The sequence below is a fragment of the Bos indicus genome, chromosome 4 (assembly GCF_029378745.1).
Source record: "Bos indicus isolate NIAB-ARS_2022 breed Sahiwal x Tharparkar chromosome 4, NIAB-ARS_B.indTharparkar_mat_pri_1.0, whole genome shotgun sequence".
In the NCBI taxonomy this organism is placed as follows: domain Eukaryota; kingdom Metazoa; phylum Chordata; class Mammalia; order Artiodactyla; family Bovidae; genus Bos; species Bos indicus.
Genome location: NC_091763.1, coordinates 38,110,978 through 38,136,812, shown reverse-complemented (window position 1 = coordinate 38,136,812; position 25,835 = coordinate 38,110,978). Strand labels below are relative to the sequence as shown.

Sequence of the window (25,835 nt, the reverse complement as noted above, 5' to 3'; positions counted from 1 at the left end):
ACTACATCACATTCAGCTACAGTGATGTAGCTGTAAGATGCTAGTGCCCAAAGATGTTTCATTCGCACTTTGATTTTGAATCATTTTTTGAACAAAACCATCCATTCCTATTTGTCTTTTTAGAGAGGTCTCAGAGTTGTCTACCCCCTTTTTTCCCACTGCTGACTTTGTCTGTATTCTAGTCCTTTCTTACTTGGACCACTGAATTTCCTCCTAACTGGTGCCCTGACTGCAGACATGATCCCTTGTAATCCATCCTTCAGAACAGCAAATCTGATCATGGAATTTTCCTTTGCTTCCAGTTGCCTGTCTACAGCCTAGAGTCTAAGTCCCTCCTGACAGTGTCTGATACTTGTCAAATTATGTGAGCTGTGATTACCTTTCAAGCCTTGTCTCTCCAACACAGAGCTCTGCTATAGTCACACAGAAGTGCCCACAGATTCACCAAGAATTCAATTTTCTCACGTTATAGAGGTTTGAACAGCAAGTTCCCTCTTATTAAAAACCTTGCTAGCCCTTCTCCCATTAGATTACTCATTACTTTTATTTCAAGAAGAATCTAAAAAAAAAGTATTTCCTGCCAGGGAGGCTTTCCTTATCCAACCTAAAGCAGAGTGACAATACTGACACTTATCTACCTCTGTCATAACTCAGCCCAGTTGTACATGAATATATCTGTTTGCTGCAGGGCACTGGTTGTTTCTAGGGGAGACTCAGCACTAACCATCTTCTGTCGAGTCAATGGGGCTTTGTGAAAAAAGCACAACCAATAAAAATGAGGAGTTACTATACTTTCAAGTAGATAATCTAGTTTTTAATTGAAGCAATATCATTTCTTTGGTTCCAGGGTAGTAAACTCCTTAAAAACTTGTCCATCAACATACAGGGCTAACATTACTTTTTAAGACATTTGGGTATAGCAGGTATATTAAAAAAATCTTAAGTTTTAAGACTCTCTTAAGTTTTAAGATTATTTTGTATAAATATCAACTTAAATTTTACAAGTGTATTACTAGGTTTGATTTATCCTTCAGTTTCTCAGAGTTTTAATGTCTTGACTCAAAAATGTTTATTTTTTAGGCATTTTGTATAAGTCTCTGTGCTAGACCTTGGGAATATCATAAATATTATTAATTTTAGAGGGTTATTATGAAAATAGGCCACCGGATTTTTAAAGATCACAGCAAAACCTTTAACAAATAAATGTCAGTTGTAATGTTGCTGTGGTTATAGCTGTTAAGGAGAATGTGCTGGGGTTTTTGAGGATAAGTCATCAAGTGGAATGGATATATATATATATATATATAATTTAATAGCAAAGATGTCATAATAAAATGGGTAAGGTAAAGCCATGTTACTTTGTTACTGTCATTTAGTATTTCATACACCCATGACAGTTGTCTGGGCTTTAGAGAGCAATGCAAATTACAGAAATCACAATGGTATATTATTTAATGGATAAGAAATTTTCTGCTTTTGATGATAACAGTCGAAAATTTCATTTGCTTGATGCAAGAAAATACTCAAATGCAGAAGATGACTTGGGTAGATAGCAAAGCATTTTTTTTTAAAATAAAAGATTTAAACAGGCAAATGGCTTCTTTCCTACAATTGTACTGTTGCAAAGAAAATAGAATATATTGATGTTTTTAGAAACTAACAGTCAAATAGTAAAGAAGCAGTGTGCACTTTCCTCAGAATATATTCATGTCTGTGTTATTTTTTTATCTTTAAAATTGGTTTATTTAGGGAAAGTGCCACTTGGTTGAGCAAGGGCTACTTATGTGATGTGTTGGTCTTTTTTTTTTTGGTCAGTTCTACTATTTGTTTTTTACTCAAATATAGGTGTTTTTTTTTTTTTTTTCTATAGAAAGTTACATAAATTTCCAAATGACTCTCTGGATCAAATAAATCAGAATGTTTCAATTAGAGAAAGTAACTAATAATCTAAATGGTGGAAAAATGAATTATCATCAATGAATTTTGCATTTTCCAAAACTCTGAAATTTTCTTTTTGCTGGCTAAATGAATAAAATACTAAAACTACTTGGTAGTTTGAATTCTGCAGCATTTTTTCCACAGAGATTTTGTATTTTATTGGTATCAGTTAAAGTTAGGTGTCCTGAACGTAAAAAGCTTGCTGTATATAACATTAGTGCTATGAGAATATATTTAGTGAGTATGTAAAATAGAGTACTTAGTTGTAGTAACTATTACTAAAAGCTGTCAAGAGAATGGATATTCATTACTATTTAGGCTAATAGTAGGAAGTTACTATTACTCATAACTTTTAGCAGAATGGATATTCATTACTATTCAGGGTAGTTTGTGCTAGGTTGCTTTAGTCACGTCCGATTCTTTGCATTCCCAAAGACTGTAGCCCACTCCATGGACTGTAGCCCATCCCATGGACTGTAGCCCACCAGGCTCATCTGTTGATGGGATTTTGCAGTCGAGAATACTTGAGTGGGCTGCCAGTTCCTTCTCCAGGTGATTTTCCCAACCCAGTGATTGAACCCTTATCTCTTATAGCTCCTGTATTGGCATTCGGAGTCTTTACCACTAGTGCCTGGGAAGCTCTAATAGAAGGAAGTTATTTGGGGATTCCTTGGTGGTACAGACACTAAAAAATCTGTCTGCAATGCAGGAGACTTGGGTTGGATCTCTGGGATCACAAAGAGTCAGACATGACTGAGCAACTAACACTTCAAATCACTTCGGGAAGTTATTTATTGTAAACAATGCCATTTTTCCCCTCATACTTATTAATATGGTTTGATCACTATCCCTAATTTTTATTTCCTCATATATCAAGAGGTTGAATCATTTTACATAATTTTATGACTTCTTCATAAAAAAAATCAATTCTCCCATGGCCCAACTCTTTTTACTTTGACCCAACTTTTCATTTCCCCTAACCCTTAATAACCCTGGAGAAGGAAATGGCAACCCACTCCAGTATTCTTGCCTGGAGAATATCATGGACAGAGAAAGCCTGGCAGGCTACAGTCCATGGAATGGCAAAGAGTCAGACATGAGCAACTAACACAACCCTTAATAAAGTTACAGAGAAGAATCTACTGTCAACTCTTTATATCTGTTTCTTTGGTTCTTTTACATTCTTATTTCTTAAAGTAATTTTGTGTTGCCTTTAAAATTTATTTATATTTAAATTTTGGTATGTCAAGATTTAGTCTTCCCTCATCCTTCCAATGTATTTATGTCACAACCATGGTAGAACTAATATTTGGCATGCACATTAATGTGACTTATATTGCTCACTTCTGAGACCACTGATTATTTAATGGAGTTTTAAAGAATTTTTTCCCCTAAAATTATTAATTACTTTGTTTTACAATTTGCTTAGCTTTCTATGTACCTATTCCTAAGTGTTCCCAAAATTTCCACGTGTATTAACCCCTCTGAAGGCCATTTTTCACTTAGCTAGGTACTAACTCCTGTCAATTCCTTTCTTCCCCTTCCACACTAACACCTGACTCATCATCCACCTATGGTTAGAACTCTCAGTATTTGACCAGCTTTTTCCATGTATTCTCTCTGCCCACTGCATAACTACTGTCTTTAGAGTCTCCTCATTTCATCATGATATCCCCACCATTCTTTTCTCTACCCTTCTTGTCTCTTGGTTCCCAAGTTGTGTGTGTGTGTGCATGTGGGGTGGTCAGCATATGCGTGAGTGTGGTTTATTCTCTATGTTGGTGGAACATATCTCCAAGTAACTTCCAGACAGGTAGCATGGAGACCTGAGAACTAGACATCCCAAACTGATTTTATTCAACCCTTACACTTACTGGGTAGTTTGTGGACAGAATTTTAGTTTATATTCTCTTCTGCTTGGAATTTCAAGGGCATTATCCATGACTCTCTTTTATTTTAAGTGTCTATTATTGCTGTTGAGACACTGTATGAATTCTTATCCTTCCTCCTTTGTATGTAATATATTTTAACTATGTAAAATACATAGTATTTTAATGTATTATGTAATATATTTTAAACAACTATAAGCTAGTTGTTACTAGAATCATTTGGAATCTTCTTTATCTCTCTTGCTGTCTTGACTACAGTAACTTTGTGGAAATGTTTAAAATCAGATAGAACAAGATTTAAAGTTGCTTTTTAAGCTGCATAATGCCTATAATGTAATTGATATTAATTTTAGTTAACTGTCCATAATCAGCAACAATGTTGATTATTTTCCTTTCCAATAATTGCAGTTTTATAAATTTAAAATATTATTCATGCAAAAGTGCTCCAACCATTAATATTAAAAAAGGATGGAAAGTACAATGGGCAAAAGTCAGGAGATACTAGATTATATATCAGTAGATTTTAACCTTTGCCATTTAATTAGTTGACGTTCGATGAATGGTTTCATTGTTCCGGGTCTCTGTTTCTATAACTTTAAAGTGGAAATCATTATTCTATATTTACATCCCCTACTGTTTCATGAAAATGAATCAGAAAATGCATTAATGTTTTAAAGGCATTTAGAACAAAGTAAAACTATGTATCTGTAGTATTTATATGTCTTTTTTGTTAATTTTCCACATCTATGCTAAGAGAATATTTTTGGTTTATATTCATTCACTACCCTTTACTATGTTTTAAAGTCCTTATTTTGATTCAAATGCCTCTCTCATAAATAAATCAGAGCACTAACTCCCAATGCAAGTATTTCAGGGACTTCTAGGCAATGAAGACATTTCCAGAAAATATTAAAAACTGCCATTACAGATATTAATTTCAGAAAGTCTAAAATGTTCTGGGCTTACATTTAGCAATTGCCAATTCTTTGATATGTGCTTATGGCTAGGAAATGGTCAAGATATATTAAAGAAATTTAATTAATTTCTAGTGGTCAGTTAATAACCTCCAGTGATGAATCTGTTTCAGGTAAAGACCCTGAATTATTTTTTATTTCAATAATAGACTGTTTTTAGAATATGCTTTCTATGTTAAATTCCCAGTGAGTAATCGAGGACTAGAAATCATTACCACTGAATTTTAAACTCAGGTGATTTAGGAAAGCATAATAAAGTCTAGGAAAGCCATCCTTCATGGAGAGGAGGCATTACTATACAAGGGATCACATGAGAATTATTCTGGGAAGAAAAATGGTTTGAAACACTGTAATAAACGTAATCTTTTCAAAACAAACTGGAAAATGTAGGACCCCGAAAACATCTTTTCTGTTGGAATGCCAAAGGGGAAAAAAGAGAAGCCATTTTAGAAAACATGAGTTTAAAAGTCTTGGGAAAAAGCAGACCAGGAGTAATCACTTACAGGATATAGGAGATGATAGGGAGCACTGCAGGCAGACTCTTTACCAGCTGGGCTACCAGAGAAGCCCCAGGGACAATGACAGCTAGCATATACTGAGTATAAGCCAGTCACAGTACCAAGTACCTTAACTATTTCCATCAATCCTTGCAACACACACTCATGGTAGATACTATTGTTATTCTTACTTTTGTAGACTAGGAACCAGAGACTTGGAAAATTTGAGTAATTTGTCTAATACTATACATATAAAAATAGTTATGTTCACATTAACATTTAAAAATATATACCATGTCCATGAGTAAGAAAGTATTATATGTAAAGATGTCAATTTCCTCAAAACAGTATTTGAATTATAGTATAATTTCAACAAATATTCATGTGGATCTTTCTTTGCTTCTCAACAAAGAGTTTTTTTTTTTTTTTAATTGAAAAATGGCTAAAAGCAGTCTAACTTAGAAAAACCAAAAATAAAACAAGAATAGCAACGAGACAGGCACTGACAGATACAAATAGAATGAAAGGTCAACAAAAGGTTCCATTAAGTCCATTACCAGACATAAATATTCTTGAAAACTCTGAATGTGATTGTTATGGTATTTCGTACTAGTTAAGAAAGGAAAGCTTATTACCTTATCACATGGATAAAAAATTTTACTTAATTCAATATTACCTTTCACACCACAAAAGAGCAAGGAGAAAACAGAAAGAATTATGTACCTAGTATCCTCCCTGTGGAAAAAGAATATTCAAGCAAATGATTAAAGAAGAAATAAATAAAATTATAAATTTGATCTCACATATTTTGGAATATAAATTTAGGAATAAAAGGCAGGGATTTAAATTGCCATTTTAAAAGGCTTGGACACACCTTTTGTTCACATTTATGTTACCCATGGATCGAACAACCAGGGATTGTGCTACAATCTAAGCTTCATCCCCAGTGCTTACCCTAGTGCCATTAACAATAGGATTTGCTGAGGGACTCCTTGGATGTCCTAGTAACATCTGCTACTCTGTTCTAGTTGGGGGTCTTTCAGAATGATTTTGTATTTTTGTCTCTGCAAGCTAATTTTTAAACAACCCAGTTGGACAAGGAAATGAAATGAAATGAAAATTTTACATAGAGCACTTGTATATTCTAATCTACAACCCCCTAGAGGGATAACTATCATTTACTCCATTTTCTTTTTCCTATTAGAGAAAATATTTGGAGAAAATTAATAAACAAAGCAAAACACTTTTTTTGTGTGTGTTTATGAAAACAAGACAAGACAGAGGACTCCAGTTCTGAGACTTTGATTTTTTCCTGGTCAGGAAGTCATTTCTGTTCTACACTTGCTTCATGGACTTTGCAAAATGTGTTCATACACCTAAGAAGGACTCATATTAATCACTGTTATAGTTACATGTAAAAGAGATATCTATATAAAATAGATGAGATACCAGTTAAAATGAGATTTGCATTATTTCTATATAAACCCTTATGCGTAATAAAACTTCCAATATTAAATCAAGTCTTGATCTCTTTCCTAAACCCCTGCCCTTCCCCCACCACCACATCCTTAGGTTGACATCCTTAGGTGATGTGCTTTACATACTCAATTATTTGAAAATACTTGTGAGTAGAATTTAGCATATTACTAAAATAGTAGAGGTTTATTTGTGCTGGCCCATTGAAAATGAAAATTGAGTGATCAAATTCAGGCTTCCAAAGATACTTAAGAGAATAAGTAATTTATTAGGGTTATTTGTTCTTTAAATGCACGCAGCCAGGCAAATGAAGCCTCATACAGAGTTGAGATCCTAACGCCTCCTGCTAAAGTTTGTGAACATCTGGTTTAGGAGAATAAATGGGTCATGTCAGTCATTATATGTAATGTACATGGATACCCACCAGCAAAGAATAACACAATTAGAAATTTAAGAAATGTGGCAAAGGGCCAAATTGTCTCTTTTGAGTGTATTATAAGTTTTCAAGGTAAACTGGGGAAACACCAGTACAACTGGAAAGTCTAACTGATTTGATCTAAATCTTTAAAGTAGTCTTGCATAAGCTCTCCCAAGAAGTGCATATTTTATCTTGAGGAGTATCACTCTTTTTGATCGGACCTAAATGGCTTTGTCTTATATCCACTTCTAATTTAATAATAGCTACAATTTAAAGAATATTAGTCATGTGCCATACATGGTGCTTATCTGCTCTTTACATTGTGCACTTACTTAAACTATGGGCATTCAATCATTCATTAGCAGAAATAGTTCACAAAAATTACTATTTTCCACTACAACTTAGATCAGAATTTCAGAACCTTTGATTGATCTTATATTCGGACACTGAATTAATCTCATGCTAGGATTAAAATTTATAAGTCAGTGCTGTACAGAAGATGAAACATTACTAGAAAAAATGACTAAGAGGAAAACAGATTTAAAAAAAATCAGAACTCATAATAAGTTGACTTGTTCAATAAGTAGTACTTAGAAGTCAACATTAATATTAAAACAAAAACATACAAACAAACAAATCTGTATAGCATACAGATTCAACCAAAATCCAGGATAGTAAATTTTAACTTACCTTCAGTGTCTGCTAGTCCAATGCCTACTCCTGTCTGTTTTATAGGCTCTTGCCCATTCTGTCCCATCTTTCCTCTGTTTAGAAAGGAAATAAAAGTTTATATACTTAAATTATGATCTTAAATGCAAATGTGAAGTCTAAGTTTGAAAAAATAGAATGTGACATTATATATTCAGACCTGCAACAAATTACTTGAATGGCAAATATAAACATAATAAATGGATTCCCATCATGTTAATTTTGAAGTAGATATTTGTTCATTATTCCTATTTAGGCTAAACACTGTACCTCAAAATTCAGTGTTCTATTCATGGATTCATTTATCAAAGATCAGACCATCATGAAATCTTCTAATTTTGTTTTGGAATGGGGATTTTTTTTTTTTCTTACCATTTTTAACTCAAGAAGGAGGGTTTTTTAGATCTATACTTTGTTATGATGAGTTGTATAGATCTTTTGGTGAGAAGGGAAATTTTGAATTGAAAAACTTAAAATAATATTGAAATAATATGGATGTTTATTTCTTTCAGATCCTTCCTGAGTGTAGCTTATTGGCTTTTGAAGTCATCCTGCTTGGTCTCTACTTCTGGCTCTACTACTTTATGCTGTCATTTAAGGTAAATCTACTTTATTTTGTGAAGACTATTTCTTCTTTTGTAATTTAAGGATAGTAGCACGAGTTACCCTTTGGTTATGAGAAAATCACGTGGAAAATGTATATAACTGCTTAGCACAGTGACTGACACAGCATAATATTCAATATATATAAAGTGCTGATAGGTAGTTACATACATAATGGCTTTAGAACTCAGCCAATGGCTGCAAACCATTTTTAGTTTTGGCCTTCAACTTCTTGGAAGGTCAAACAGATGAAAAACTCAGGAGACTTTGAGCCCTGTGAGTTCAGAATATTGATAATGTAACTGCCAAAAGACTATAGGCACTTCTTATTCCTTCACAGAAAAAGTTACATGGCATACAAAAGATTCTGAAATTGCCCTTATATGTAGTTATATAAGATGTTCTAAAAAGACGGACTAAAAAGGTTTAAGTGTTTTAAAAAAAGGTGCTTGATCAAAGAAATGTCTTGATATTATACTTTCCAGACAATAATTCTAACACGGCAGTATTTACTAACAATTCATTTTTATTCTCACAAAAATATTTAATTTGCCCAGCCAGCAAAAATGTAACCATACTTATGTCTTAAGAATCCAATTTTATCTTACTTGAAAATTGCTCTAAAGATCCTCTTATCATTTTACTGAAGTGGTTCTGTACATAATGAAAGAGGAACTGATGTAAATTCAACAATTATTTTACCTTGAAAGCCATTATATTGTTCCAATATAACAATGCTAGGGCAAAGTTTTAAGCACATATTTTTATTAATTGATATTGTGCAGGATAAAGTTAGAAATGTTAGAAATTATATATATATATATATATATATGTCTGCATCTGAATATGGACAAAAGTCTTGATTAAGCAATGTACAAAACTTCAGCTTGTGTACTTACTTCAGTGAGATCACAACAAAGAGTTGATAAGTTAAAAAAATTAACTTTGCTGTATCTGCTACTATTACCCAGGGAGAAAGCCTAATAGTAGCAATCTTACCTTTAGCAGTACCCTATATTAGTAGAGCTAGCCAAAACACAACCTGTTATTGAGCCATACTCAGTTGAAAGTGAGAAACATTTTAGCAGTGCTAATCTAGTAGATTAGAGTGCTAAAAAATTACTATTCTATTCTATGCCAGACTTTAACAAAATAAGTATAATTTTAGTAATTGTAACAAGAATTTTTTGGGTAATTTTTTATTTGGCCTTAAGGTTTAGATTTAATATTTTAATGATGCTATTCTGCTGCAGTACTTTTATTGAAAACTGATTTTAAGATTTGGTATTTAGCCAAAATATATATTAGGTGCATTTCTAAGATTATACAGAAAACTTGCAGCACTGCGAAAGCTAAATGGAGTACAAAGGAAATATAACTGTTGGTCATATAAAGGATGCAATTGTTTTGAATTCCCAATAAATAACCTTCAGTTCAGAACATTCTGACTGCACAAATGATAATGTTTATTTGTTAAACAATCACCAAGTAGTTATTGAACATTTACTCTAGCCCAAGCAATAATTGTGTTAGATACAAAGGGAGATAAAAGAACCACCAAATACTGATTCTTATATATCTCCTGTAATGCTTTAGAAAAAAGAACTTCCTTTGTGCTCATATGGCAAAACAATAGCTTCCTAGGCACTTTTAAAAGCTTTTGATTTACAAAAGAAACAGGAAAATGGGGAAAGAAAATTGAAATGTGGTCTGTAAGTAAAAAAAAACAATCCATTTTAGACATCCAGATATTGAGGAAATAATGTAGTTTATGCTCTGAAGTTATAATTTTGTCATCAGTGTTAAATTATATATCTTGAAAGGTACAGATAAATTGGAGGTCATGTGTGGTGCAAAACCTTTACTGACATATGATATTCACAGCTTGGAGACAGGAATGCAATGACTTTGCAGAAATTCTCTTGTTAGATTGGATCATCCATGTGCGGACTTACGAGATCGTACCCCTTTTAGAAATCATTGCCAATAAAAATGAACTGATTAAATACAAATAAGTCCATTGAATCCACAACCTACATCTTAAACAAGTAGATGGATAGATAATCCAATACTGAGTCAAGTAGGAAAAACACATCCTGAAAATCACAAAATAAACATATTTTTCCACTGTACAAATCTATTTTACCCTATTATTTTACTTTTATAAACTTGAGCCATCATCTAAATATTAGAGCTCTTCTGGGGATCAAAAGGAAAGATTTGAAAAAACCTTGACATTAAAACAAAGAGAAGTAAAAAGATTTCACTCAACAGAGAAAATTTAATAAGGGCCCAGGCCAGTGGTTCACAAACTCACTCTGTAAAGGGTCAGATAATAAAGTCTTTGAATGGTCTCTGCTGCAATCACACAATTCTGCCCCAGAGCACAGACAATATTAGGTAACACATAAGCAAGCTGGTGGGGCCATATTCCAATGAAAATTAACATATGGACACAAATTTCAAATTCACACAATTATCATGTATCACAAAATGCTATTCTTCTGGGCTTTTGGGAAACATTTAAAAATGCAAAAGCCATTTTTAGTTCTTCCCACACCTTACAAAACCAGGCAGTGGGCTAGATTCACGCTGGCCTAGATCCTGGAGCTGTGGCCCAATGGCATTTTTGAAAACTTAACTAGTTATTGGAGAAAGTCAGGGAGTTTAGATTTTGATATTGGAATAGAGATAACATATTTATCTTGGATGCTACTAAATTTTGCCACCAATATGACTAAAACCATTCTAACACATTCTAAATACAATCTGCTCTAGTTTTGCATTTTATTTGCAATATGATTTTCTCGAGGCTTAACATTTTATAAATGAACTTTATTCCAAGAGTATCTATTTGGGGACCTATATACAGCTTATTACTAGTTCTAGAAAATATGGTTCCACTTCAAAATACTCCATTTTAATGGTAGAAGAATTTATAGTTGAAAAGTTATTAGTAGTCCAATGTGTTTCTATTTCAAATATATGAGCTCTTTATATATATTTAAATGTCTCCTGATTCAAAATAAATTAATCTATACATTATATGATTAAAGCATCCGCATACTACTGCTGCTGAACTTCCTCCAGCATCAGTTCAGTCCAGTTCAGTCACTCAGTCATGTCCGACTCTTTGCGACCCCTTGGACATCTAAGTTATTATTTTAGCAGTGTTTTCTATTAAATATTGAATGTACTGATTAAGTAGTCCTGGTAGTGACCAGCATTCATCCTTAGAATTCACTAAAGTAATCCAGTCTTTCTTGAATAGTCTATTTTTCTATTGGTGCAAAGAGTGGAAGTGCTTCAGAGACACTGACTCAAACTTGGATAATTACCTAGTTATTTCCTTTTCATTGGTAAGAAAAGCTTACTCATGATGCTGTTAACTTTGTAGTGGAATAAAAAGAAAGTGACTTACATCCTTGGAATAGGAAATAGATTAGTCTCCCCTGCAGTGCTGCTGCTTCCTTCACTGTCCACGCTATACCCACTGCCAAAGCTGCTGCCCGAGGAGCCAGTGGACACGGAGCTTTCTGCAGGCCGGTGATTGGTGGGCTTGGCTGCATGGTGTGGGAAGAGTCAACGCCTCAGTCAATCAATGAAACTCCAACTGATCTCCAAATGCAACTTAAACGTTTTTCTTCATTTACATTATAAAGAAACAGCTCTGGCAAAAACTCTGCATTTCTTAACCTGCCTTTCATTCTCTTTTCTTTAACCAATAACTTTCAGTGGCAACACTAAAAGCCTTTGATTGTTTTTGTTGGACAAAAAAGAAAAACAAAATCACTTCTAGGGATAAACCATCAGATTTTTAGACTGAGTTAAATATTATTATTTGTTGTGATTTATTTGTACTGTATTACAATAATAATATGGCAAGCAAATAAGAATTGTGGCTATTTCATAGAGAAAAGACTTTAGGAAGACTTGGGTAGATAGAAGTGATAGAATACATGAAGATTGCTTTAATATTTTCCATATTAATAACCAATAATTTAAGAAGTCAAGGTGCAAAATAGAATAGATCATTTCAGGAAATGATTAAAAATTCTGGACTTGTTTGTATGTAGCTCTACCAACTGCCTCCAGCAGGTTTTAAAATTTGAAGATATTTATTTCCCCTTAGTCATGTGCTAGTTTATGAGTGGGAGTTGTTTTAAATAACCCATGAGTTTGATTTTGAACATAAGAATGCATATTCCCATAGAAGAATTATGAATCTGTATTATAAATTATGCAATAAGTGAATGGTAATGTTAGCAGAGTTCTAGATTAGAAATTTGGGAGGAAATTTTGATGCCAAAGAAATGAAGAGTAACAAAGAGTTTCCTCTTTTTTGTGGGGGTTGGGGAGATGCTCTAGGCAGATTTTTGAAACTATCGTTTTTCTTCTGCTGTGTGGTCAGAGTTTTAGGAGTGAGTGTGAGCTTTGATCTCACAGAATATGGTTTTGAATTCCCAATCCTGCTGAAGTAACTCTAGGAAGTCTGTTTCCTCATTTGAAAATAATGGAGTCAATAAAGCCTCCCTCATAAGATGATGGTAATCAGGAGGGAGATAAAGCTGGAATACAGTAACCCACACTTTGTACTGTGCTTTTCTTTGCTATACCCGTCAGACCTCTTCTTCAGGGCTTTATCATCAATGCTGTTTCCCAGTCTTTGAGAGTATCTGCTGCTACTGTTGCTAAGTCGCTTCAGTCGTGTCTGACTCTGTGCAACCCCATGGACTGCAGCCTACCAGGCTCCTCTGCCCATGGGATTTTCCAGGCAAGAGTACTGGAGTGGGGTGCCATTGCCTTCTCCTGTAACTGCATAGTGATACACCAATTCAACTTACTGCTATGGGGGAAAAATACCGTTTAAAACAGACATGAAGACAAAGCACAAACCCGACTAAGGGGACACACGCTGTGGACCATAGCACTGCTATGACCAGAGCAAGTGGGAGTATCTGGTCCCTGACAATGAATTCACCTTGATTCTCTTCTAATTTTAGATGTACTTTAAGCTGCAAAACTATTTAGATTCTCTCTCCTCCATAAATACTCTTCTACTGTTTAGTCAGGAGTTTCTTAAGCAGTTGGATGGATCCACACCACTTGGTAGAGTTGATAATCTTTTAATGATCTTATATTATCAACATTTTTCTTAAAGAAATGTACAAAAGTACAGTGGCAATCTGGCAGTGCTTTAAGCAGTATACCCCCGCCAAAAAACAGAAAACATAGATGCTGTGAAGGAAATCATTTGAGGGCAGGAAACTCTATCAGATTAGCTATGATCAAGTCTTTCAAAGGTTTTAAGTTTTTTTCCCACTTCTTCCTTTCCATTTCTGAACAACCAGTTTCTCTAAAGCCACCAGAAATGTTCATACCATCTATTTTAGTGATAGTAGGATTCTTTTTCCAGAATAGAAAAGGAAGAAATATTTGATAATTAGTCAGTTGTATGGCAGGTGTGTATTAAATTGGGAATAGCTAGTTAGAAAAGTTCCTGAATCCTGTTAAGTAACCAGCCACCAGTGAATTAAGAGTAATACATAGGACTAGATTTCCAGGAAAAGAATAATAATCATAATGCTTGCTTAATATTCTCTTTGACTTATGTAGAAGAAATCTAACTAATGTGTTAAAGACTTTTTAAAAAGATAAAGTTATAAAATGCAAAGGTAATATGACATAAAATTATGAACACAATAAAATGGATTAAACTGTATAATAAACTGCATAGTGAGTCAGACAAGTCAACGGATTATAAACAAGGAAAAGCTATCACACTTTTTGATTGTCAATAGATGATTTAACTAACTAGATTGTTAATATTTTTAGTATGATACTGAATGTAACAAAGTTATTTCATCAACTGGAAAATCTCAATATATTATTTTCAAAGACAAACCTTAATTAATAGACATTATTTTTAAAATAAATTTATTAATTTAAAACTTTTTTTTAATCCCTGAGCAATCTCACAAATGTCACAATACATCAAAATACCCGATGATGGCTTATTATTTACATTTCAAAATATCTAATCTTTTCTCTGGCAAACTTTGATTTTTACCTGATGCAGTTTCTAGCTCTAGTCCTCTTCTGGGATATTTGAGAAATGTGAACAGAATGTAAAACAATATAATCATAGGAAAGGAAAAAGGCTAGAAATAAATATAAGGAAACAGTTTTTCATATTGCCTAGGCAAATGGAAATTTCATGTGGAAAACCTATTAAAGTATTGCCAATATTTTAAATGCAAACCAGTAATATTTAAACAAAGAAAACTAAATATAGGGAACATATACAAATTTCAGAATAAGTCTAAGTCAACCTTTGTAAAATGAAATTACATGTAAAGTTAAATCTAAAGAAATTTTGGGTATTTAGGTGAATAACTCAAATGAATCTATATGTTTGGCATTATTTAATAAAATATCTGTGCATGACTGTATTTTTTTCTTAACCTGATACGTAGAGATAGCTTGACATTTAGTTTCTGAAAATGAATTCGATTATAATGCAGAATATATCTTCCTTGTACAGGTCTATATCTATATTGCATAAAATGAGGTTAAAAATATAGAATGCAGTTTTGATGAGCCGGTGCTAAACGTACAAATATTTTAATAGTTCCTTTTCAGTTACTTGAAACAACACATCTATTTACTAATTTTCTTTAATTGAATCAGCTCCCACAGAAGAAACCATCAATTATATTAAACTGAACTAAATCTGTATTTCTGTAAACCTCCAACAGTAAGTCCTAAAAGCAATGAATAAAGTGCTTTAAGGACTTTCTATTAGAGGCCAGATTATAATTTCAAGAAATCTCATGATTTCAGTGAAATTCTTTAATTTTCATTATCAAATCTGTTTCATTTACTTTATCGTCTGTTGTTTTCCACACGTACCTCCCATGACTTTCCTTTGTATACTCTTCATTGAAGCCCATTCAGACCAATCACTTTGAATCTCTATGATTTGGTTTCTCTTCTCCTGAGCTCTAGCCAAGTCTCTTTCCAATTTTGTTATACCTTCCTCTGACCCTGTCATTTTCTCTATCTAAATGATACTCATCTGGAAAGGCTCAGTTCAGATAGAACCTGTTTCATACATTTCCCTCATCTTTATAATCAGAAGTGAACTCTCCTATATCTAGACTCTCACAGCACATAATTTGTATACATTTTACAGCAATAATCACTTTCTATATTTAATTGTAGTTGTTAGATTCATGTGGTTATTGGAAGCAGAACCTATGTTTGTTCCATGGTAGCCTTCTAAAAAGCTTAATCCTGGAACTATGCTGAAGCAATATTTAATAAATTGATAGTAAAAATTATAATAATGATAATTATATTAATAATTCTTTCCTTTAACCAAACAACTTAAAATATCTGAGTGATATAGAGGATTTCTCACTTTTTAAAAATCTAGTTCTGTGTTGATACAAATCAAAAATATCAGAAACACCACAGTATGTATGTATATGTGTATATATATATATATATATATATATATATTTACCCAATATTCTTTGTCAATGAAACTTTGGGTAATCTATTTTTTTTTTTTGGTTAACTTTTAAAATCAGAGATTCAACTTTAATCTGTCATACTGCATAGAAAAATGTGATCACTTGATCAGATGTTTTGTCATCCCAAATACCCCCAAACTGGTTTGATTAAAAGAAATATTTAATGATAACACATGAAACATGGGAGAGCATAGCCTTGTGAATTCATAACAGACCATGAATATTATATATATACACAGACATATATATACATACTTATATATATTTCTAAACTGGAGTGAAAGAATAATACATATGGTAACATTGCATGGGAGGTACTAGAGGGTGACCTTGAGCTGACTACAACCCTTGGTGTACAGACAGGAGGTAAGCTCTGGTTTATATTTCAGTATAATATCTCTCTACATTTCTTGTAGAAAATAATACTTGAAAACAGTAAAACTAAATATGATTTTTCATAATTTTATGATTTCAAAATTAACAATTAAAAAAATCTCTTCTTCATTCTTCCAACTCTTTAACAGAATTTCAGAAATCATATATTATACATCTGTGTGTTACATATGAAAATATTTATTTTACATTCGTTTGAGACTTTTTTACTAAGAAAAACGTTTTTGGAGCCATCTTCTTAATGAATTACATTTTGGGAGGCCTATTTTCTTTTTGAATTTTTACTTGTATTTGCAAAAGCCAACTAGAAAAAAGAGTGTATCAAATAAATATGTGATGGTATAAGTCTACTTCTAGAGAGAGGGTTTCTATATACACTGCTGCTGCTGCTAAGTCTAGAAGAACAAATACTAGCATGTTTAATCATTTTGGGACTCATTTATTGAGGGGGCATTTCAGGTAAATTAATTTTATCTTCTGTGAGGCAATTCAGTCTGTTTTGAATTATTCTCTGACCTCTTCACTTTCTGTGGCTGCTGGATGGTCAGACATCGTTCTGTTTGATTGCTCCTCTGTGGCTAACCTTTATTAAATAGGGTAGTGTCTCTTTGACTGCCCATCTGTCTTCAATTAGCTTGCTCTGTTGATTTTCCCCTCTACTATATACACATCTTTTAAAAAATGCAGAACTATCACTGTACCTACCACACGATGGCAGCACCATGTTCAAAGTGTCAGATCAAAATTGTGGATGACTTTATAATTGCACAATCATGGACTCTAAAGTTAACTAGTTCCAGAACCATCATCTTGTTTATAGAAAAACTAAGACCCTCCCACTTTTTTTTTTTAAGTTTAAAGTTTAAGTGACTTTTTCCAGGTCACACATTCATTAATGAAAGAGAATCAAGACTAATCAAAATTAATGAAAGTGCTCATCCAGTTTTCTATAATACTGAATTTCTCAAATTAAGGGTTGTCTATTATAGAATTCAGTGCTTGGAGTGTATTAAGCCTGTGCTATTCTTTCACTGATTTTAAATCCCTGGTCTAGCTCAAAGGTGTTTCTAAATACTTCAGGAATAATTTATTATGTAGGTAAGCCTATAATTTCCTATTATATATATTATTATTATATTCCTATATGTAGTATATTATCTTCATAGATACAGTATATAGGGCTTTAGGATCAATTGTTTGGAATTAAGATAAATCAATCAATAATTCTTTTATTTCAATAGTATAATGATGGAACTGAAATAACTGCCTATTGCTGAAATTATATACTTATAGCATGCATTTTCTTTGTTGTTCTTTAGCTAGTATATTTACATTAGTGACCTTTTCTACTTTATCTCCTTCACCTTTCACTCTATTTATCTATCTATTATTACTGTTGCTTTTGTGTTATTTTTACCAAAGAGATCTTGCAGCTTTATCACATTTGCTGATTGGATTTGGATGGAGACCAAATGTCAGATTTTAATTTCCACTGTTACCAGCATTATTGGTAGGTTTTCCCTTGAATTATGTCCAGTAACATCTTTAGGTTTTACTACCATCCAGGAGTATTAATTTAAGAAGAGATATTGCATCTTATAAGGACTTAGAAATGTAATATGCTTTTTTCCTGCTTTACTTCAATATATTCATTATCCAATTAGGGAAAATTTAAAAGAAGACACTAGAAAAACGGCATGCTACTGCTGCTGCTGCTGCTAAGTCGCTTCAGTCATGTCTGACTCTGTGCGACCCCATAGACGGCAGCTCACCAGGCTCCCCCATCCCTGGGATTCTCCAGGCAAGAACACTGGAGTGGGTTGCCATTTCCTTCTCCAGTGCATGAAAGTGAAAAGTCAAAGTGAAGTCGCTCAGTCGTGTCTGACTCTTAGCGACCCCATGGACTGCAGCCTTCCAGGCTCCTCCGTCCATGGGATTTTCCAGGCAAGAGTACTGGAGTGGGGTGCTATTGCCTTCTCCAAGAAAAACGGCATAGGTGGCTTCAATACAATTATCTGTATTTGTAACCTCCAAACTGTAATTATTTACATTTGTTACCTCCAAATTATAAGTTTTCACAAATAAAAGCATTTAAAATAGACACCTCTAATTTCTATATTGGTCATTTGTAAACTCTTGGATAAGGGCAGTGGAAGGATGTCACTGCAATATTTTCTAAATGAAAAATTATTGGTGATTTTATTACTTCTCTCTCAGGGTTGCTGAAGATAAAATTAACACTAACACTGGGTTTGGTCCTTCAGAAATATATATGTATGCATATACCAGAAAGTTATAACAAGCTTATAAAAATCAAAATACGTCCCTTAAAATATTCCGTATTATTTACATAGTAGCTTCTTTCAGACAGGGAGATGATGTGATTCCTCTGTTCTTTCTTCAGAAAGATACTAAAGCTTTTAATCCTGCTTGCACTCTTCCCTCTCCATATGGTTCAGTGGACTATTGTTCCTGTATTTATGCTATAATGTTGCCTTTTAGTGTGTCTTACTTTCTAAAGGTGTTTTTGGTTAAGAACATGTTTTGGAAGAAACTACTTAAAGTTTAAATGTGGATCAAAATTTCAGATTAAGTAATGGATAAATGTTTGATTAAAACATCATTAAAGTTAATTCATCTTATCTTAAATAAATTTAGTTTATAATTCCAGCTATGTCCAAACAAAATTGACACCGAATTTATCAAGGACCAAGTTTTTGTGCTAAAAAATGCTAACACAATTAAGATCTTTACCCTTAAATAACACAATACAAATCTTTAAAAGATTCATAGCAAGGAGAATCATATATGAAAGAAAAAATATTCAAGGGCATCAATTTTTCAAGGGCAACTCTATTTTACAATATTCTCTTTTGAAACTTAAATATCCTCTCTCTTGCAGTTTGCTTGCAAAAGTAATTACATGGTCACTTTTGAAAAATGTTCTTCATAATCCTGAAACTGATCACTAAGATCATGAATACTTGGATAACAAGGATGTTATTCTTAAATAGAATCCAAATATTTTGATTTATATAAAAATCCTGCCCAAAGAAGACATTTCCAGTACAAACAAATAGAAATTAATAATAGCATACTGATTTATATGGCTAATGCTACAACAAACCCTCAGCATTATTTTTCACGATCATTCAAATATAGTCAGTGGCCATAAAGAGGGATCTGGACAACTATCTGATAACTACATGTCCAGTCCCATGGAACCTAAAGTCTTTAATTAATTCCCTTAATATTCCTACCTTCTCCAAATAGATTGTTTTCTCTCTTCCTATAGTTGGTTGTGTGTTAAGTTGCTTCAGTCACGCCTGACTTTTTGTGACCCTGTGGACTATAGCCTGCCAGGCTCCTCTGTCCATGGGATTCTCCAGGCAAAAATACTGGAGTGGGTTGCCATTTCCTCCTCCAGGGGATCTTCCTAACCCAGGGATCGAACCTGTGTCTCTTACTTCTCCTGCATTGGCAGGTGGGTTCTTTACCACTAGTGCCACCGGGGAAGCAGGAAACTGTAAAGATCATGAGAGAGTACCAGACCAGAACAAAACAATATTCTATTTCCAGATATTTATTTCTACAATTACTATTGTCTGGTTACATATAAACTTAAATTGACTAACTGCATTGTTCTTCAATTTAAGATAGAGAAAACTCATGCTTTTGTCATTCTTAAAATTCTCCCACATATCTTTAATTGGTTATTCAATAAATATTACTCCAATGGGAGATTCATGGGACAGTGATTTTTATCTATTGTGTTCACTAAAAATCACTAACACTTTGAAGAGTTTCTGAAACATGCTATTAATTTAAAAAAAAGTGTGTGTATGAATGAGAATAAATGATGAGCAACAAATCTGAGTAACCCAGATAATATTTTCTATAAATGATAAATATATATTTTCAGAATTCCCTTTTTAGATTTAATTATTTAAAAAAAAAAACTGAATTATATCCTTAAGGGTTAAGGATTAGGTAAGGGTTAGGAAACTCAAGTTTTACTTAAATTTGAATCAAAGTGATTATCTTCAATGTTTCTATTGTTATTTAATGCCCCAAATTAATTTTCAATGTGTAGAACTACTGATATAGATGATACAATAGAAGATAAAAGAAACAACTTATAAATGATTTTTTCCAATAAGTTTATCAAAATAAGGACACAAAATAAAATGTATTTACCTTTACAATACTCTGACTCTATCTTAATCTAGAAACAACTTGATTAAAGTTGATAGACAACTTATCAGTCAAACTTCAAAATTATATGGGCATATATAATCATAATTTAATCTAAATCATGCCCAGTAAATTAATTAAGATAAAATAAAAAATAGTCAATCTTAAATTATAAATTAACATTAATGAGCACGGAAAGTAAGGGTTCTGAAATGCACTATAAGAGATATAAGGCATAGAAAACTTAAGAGACAAATATGATAATTATATCTTGTGAGAAACTTCTAATTATCCTTCTTTCTTGACCATTGGAAAAATCAGGATTATGCCCATGTATAGAGCAGTGGCTCTTAAACATTTTGGTCTCAAGATCACTTTTACATTCTTAAACATAACTGAATTTCTCAAAGAACTCTGTTTTATGTGAGTTATATCTATCAATATTTATCATATTCAAAATTAAGAAAAGTTTAACATAAACAATTGAGAAATACATTTTCCATTAGCCATCAACGCATTGATATTGTGTCTTGTCATAGAAATGTAGGAAAAGTTCATGCATATTACAAAAAGAATGAGAGTGAAAAAGGCAAGTAACATCTTAATAGTCTTAAGAATTTTTTGATCTTGTAGAGTCCTGAAAAGATCTCTGGAATATCTAGTGATCAATGGACACACTTTGAGAATTACTGGTCTAGATCTACAGTGATGCAAATGAAGTATGAACTGTGAAAATGAAAGAAACAAAGCAGTTAGCACAAGCCTTCTTCAACAATCATCTTAAACCAGTATACACATGACAATCATTCTATGGTGATTTTTAATTTTACTTTCTATACTAAAAAACATCAAGTTGTATCACCTTATTTGAAAAGATTTATTATTATTGATATTTCATCCTTTTAATTTCTCTAAACTTTTGCAGAGTTTGTTCACTCAGAACTTCACAGCTTTAGAGGAATAAGGTCATAAAAATTTGCTTGTCTCTTCTAGTTTTGTTTCTTTTTTTAAAAATCTACTTTATGTTACACAGAAACTCAGAGTAAATAATGAAATTTGGCAGGCATAAAATACTGCAAATTCTTCCCCAGATGGATTTCCTCTACATAAAGTCTCTTCATTTTCTTGTACATTAATAGTTGGATGGAGCCAAAGTAGCTATTTAAGAAATGTCAGTAGCAATGACAATGCTTCACAACAAATTAAAAGTATAGAAAGAATATATATATTGCTATACAGAAAGAAATTTGACTTGTTCAGTGTTAAAAAAATACACTTTCTCTCCCTCTTTAGATTCCAAGCTCATTTCACATAGTCAGATATGACCTGTGTGTGTAACTGAATAACTTTGCTGTATACCAGAAACTAACATAACATTGTAAATTAATTATACTTCAAAAATTTTTAAATAAAAATAAAAGCTATAAGAACTCTGAAAAAAAAAATTACCTGCAAGAAATTAAAAAAATGCAGTTTTTAGTTTGAAATCTCTCAATGAGAAAAAGTTGATTTTGCTTCTGTGTTTAGAATAAAGCAAAATTTATTCTATTGTCTTTCTCATGTTTAAAAATAGACACCTACCTCCTAACTTTCATCAAACATTTTCTTCTTAAAAGTTTATCTGTTCTTGATTGATTTGTAATATTATTTTGATTTGTTTCTGTTCAAATTATCAACTAACTTATTTTTCAGTATTTTAAAACACATTGAGGTATAAAGCTATGGTTATATCTACATTATTCCTAATTATGCATGTAAAAACCTCAGTACCCTAATCAAATATTGCTGATATGTTTTCATTTAATATCCAAAAGTGTTTATTTGGTACCTCAATAACTGAAATATATATTTACACATTCAACAAAGTAATAAAATAAAAAAGGCTACTTTTTACAGTCTGACTCATTATATGTAAAGATTCCTTCCCCCTATCCCATCCTCATTTCCCTCTCCTCCCCAAAGATTATCTTGCATAACAAGAATGGGTGGAATATCATGTTTTATATAATATACTCAGATGAAAAGTGGAAAAAAAATCAAGTATCAAGTAATTCATGGATAGATATCTGGAATTAGGCAACATTGGTAAGTAGCTACCTAGTGCCTTTGGCATTCCTCTGCCTCTCCCCTGGTTCCACGACGCCTCCTACCTACCCGGGTAATACGTTCCCAGCCCCAAGCTCTGATTGTACCCTCTGTTCAGGATCTTGTACTGTGTTCCCATTAGCCTTTTTATGCTCCATGCTTCTCATTTCTTTCCTCCATCAGCATTTACTTGCCTGTCTCATTTCCTCAGGGTCCTGTTCTCTGCTGGTAATTTGATAAATTACCTTTTTGAAAATAAATTTGCTCAAACCTAAAGTAAAATAATTTGCATTTTAAAAACTTAGGTTCATCCAAGGTATACCACGTGTCAGGGGTGGACAAGGTGTGGTCCTCAGCTCATCTGCCATGGGCCCGTCTAAGGACCAGGATACAGGAGGATGCTGTTTGTGAAAAAGACAGGCCCGAGGCATGGTGGAAGTTAGGCCCCTGAATTTCAACTTCATGGTTGAGTGAGAACGGCTCCAATGACTCAGAGGAGAGGTAGAAGACATTCCAGACCAAGAGAACAGCCAGCTGAAGGCTGGGTGAGGCAGGCAGGTCTGTGGCGTTCAGCATGACTATATTACAAAGACGGGGAGACGGGAAGAGCCTGGAGACCAGGCCAAAGAAGAAGGCAGGGCACAGATCCAGAGGGCCTTCTGAGCCAGGCTGGGCCTGCCACACAGTGATGGAGCCACCAAAGGGCTGGGGTAAGGGGGTAATCAACGTGCATTCTCGAAAGAATGTCCCGAGTGCCCACTGTGAACATCAGAGCGCCTGGACCACCAGGTGGGAATCTGTGGCCTCGAAATGACTGGGTGGCCCGACCAGGACAGCCGTAATGGGCTGGAATTTAAGAATACTGATGAACACAGGAAACAGATTGAATTCATGGAATTGGGCATAGGGTCATCCGTTACATCGTGACGCGTTAATTTCTTTATCATTTATTGGCACTGTCAACAGAATACTGTAAACAAGATCATTTTGTATGCGGGTAAGTCGGCGAGGTTCCCTAGCTATGGTTTTCTACCATGAGTTGATATATAGATAGATATAGACACATATAGATATATAGACAGATGAATGTTGTACACAACTTTGCATGGTTACTGAGTGTCAGTAAAAATTGTAAAAAATAAAAAAAAAAAACCACCCATTTATAATAAAAGTGAGGATGTGCTAAAAAAAAAAAAAACTTAGGTTAACTTTGTTAAAAGACATGTCATAAATAGCATTTAAGGGACTTTGGCATGTTAAAAATTAGGCCTTTCTCTTCTTGGATCATATGTTAATAGTCCTGCTCAATCAAACAGACCCATGGTTAGATCATGTGACAAAGGCACCACAATGCTGAAGCCAAGTTTGATACTTAGGCCAGTAGGTCTTACTATTCATGTCAGATGAAATGAATATGTAAGTCCTCGGTGTGAACCAGTAATTCTTTACATGGATGGCTTGATGAAGTCATGGTTGCTACCAGAAAAAGGCAAAAGTATCCAATGATGACAGGTCAGTGAATCACCTTTGGTAAGGAAGGTCCATCCACAAGAGGCAGCGTCATATGATCAGAGCTATATATTTACTGTCTGTGACTCTGCATGTACAGCAGAGATGTTTCTGGCAATAATGTTAAATGATTATAGAGTTTTGAAAATGCATAATCAATCATTCTAAGAAAATACAGAAAACTCTTAAAAAACACAAAGCTTTAGAAGAACATTTTGATTTTCACAAACAACATCAAAAGAAAACCCTTGCCCCAAGAGAAATAGGCCGAAAAATTTGAAAGCTGAAATCCAATTTGATTCTCTTCGATTGCTATTGGCTACTTACTTGCTGTGTTCATATCAGCACAGTTTGTTTTCTTTTCACTTTATACTATCCCAAGTTTTATTTTTAAAGCTCTTCTCTTCTGCCTTTCTTTCTTATTTTTGCACAAACAAAGTAAACTGAAGAATATAAAGTCTGTTTTTATTAACCTCTTGCATACATTCCAGATGATTTCACCTCCAAATGATCTCATTCTGATTTCTTTTCTGATCTTCACTTTCCTTTAGGACCCTTTCCTTTCCAGAAACACAGAATGCCAAATTCCTTCTGACCAAAAGTGACCATCTACTTCTGGCCAGAACCGAATGGACCACTGATCGGCTGCTGCCCTTGTAACCAACACTTCCCTCCACTCCCAGCGCCCACCCTGTTTCCCAACCCAGCCGCCCACTACCACTCGCCCGAGAGCGCAGGTCTCAAAGAGAGGTGGCTTAGTCAGAGTTCACCATGGCAACAAGGAAAGGAAACTCTTATTTGACAGGTACTGCAAAGGAGCCTTATGGAAAGTGGAGTTTCCAGCAGCGGTCTGTGGCAGTAGCTTCAGGCTTTTCTCCTGAATTCAGCCACAGCAAGGGACCCTCAATCACAGTTCCCTCACACAACTCAGTCAATGATTTCTCTTCTCAGCTAGCGTCTCCAAGCTGTCCCAGCAGTTCTTACTGCCCAAGGTGGAGAGATATTTCTACCCATCCTTTATCAGTGTTTCTAAACTTCAAGCTCACTTAAAAATCTCAGCATCACACAAAAATAGCTCAGGAATTAAAAAATATCCCTACAATGTAATATATTCAATAGAAACTAAAGTTAATTTTCAAGGTTTTAAGAATTTTTGTTTTAGTTTTGGTATGGTTTTAAAAAACAACCTATTTTTAAAACTCTCTTCCCAGGTTGGTGTTACCTTCTAAAATGGCCAGGCCTGTATTCAACCAAACCAACTGGCTTGGAAAACAAACATCTCCAGGGATTTCTAAATACAAACAGAGAGTTGTTTAGGTATCAGGATGAGCTGGCACAATCTGTCTAGTCCTTCCTTTCAGGTTTCCTAGCATGCAATTAAACCCCGGAGGGAGAGAAAAAGTTCCTCCTGGCTCACTCTGTAGTTCATACTTGACCCATATTTTATGCTACTTCAAGCAGAAATCTGCTGAGAAGCTCACAAAAGATATGTGAAAAGCTCTTTAGGGACAATTTCACCACCCTTGATAGAAATGACTACAGATGTGCACACAGCCTCCTCTGTAGAGACTGCTTACTGCTGCACTCGGCTTGTGCAGTGAGAAGGTTTTATT

At 33.7% G+C, this 25,835-nt stretch overlaps 1 protein-coding gene across 6 annotated transcripts in view; it reads right to left on the bottom strand.

Annotated features, from left to right (window-relative positions):
• The window catches only part of PCLO (piccolo presynaptic cytomatrix protein), a 398,862-nt gene that overhangs the window by 34,467 nt on the left and 338,560 nt on the right, over nt 1-25,835 (bottom strand). For all 6 annotated transcript variants that reach the window (XM_070787660.1, XM_070787662.1, XM_070787664.1 and 3 more), the window contains 2 exons: nt 11,925-12,066; nt 7,883-7,956 (listed from right to left, as the gene is read on the bottom strand). In XM_070787660.1, coding sequence (XP_070643761.1) covers nt 7,883-7,956; nt 11,925-12,066 — 216 coding nt within the window. The remainder of the gene's footprint in view (nt 1-7,882; nt 7,957-11,924; nt 12,067-25,835) is intronic.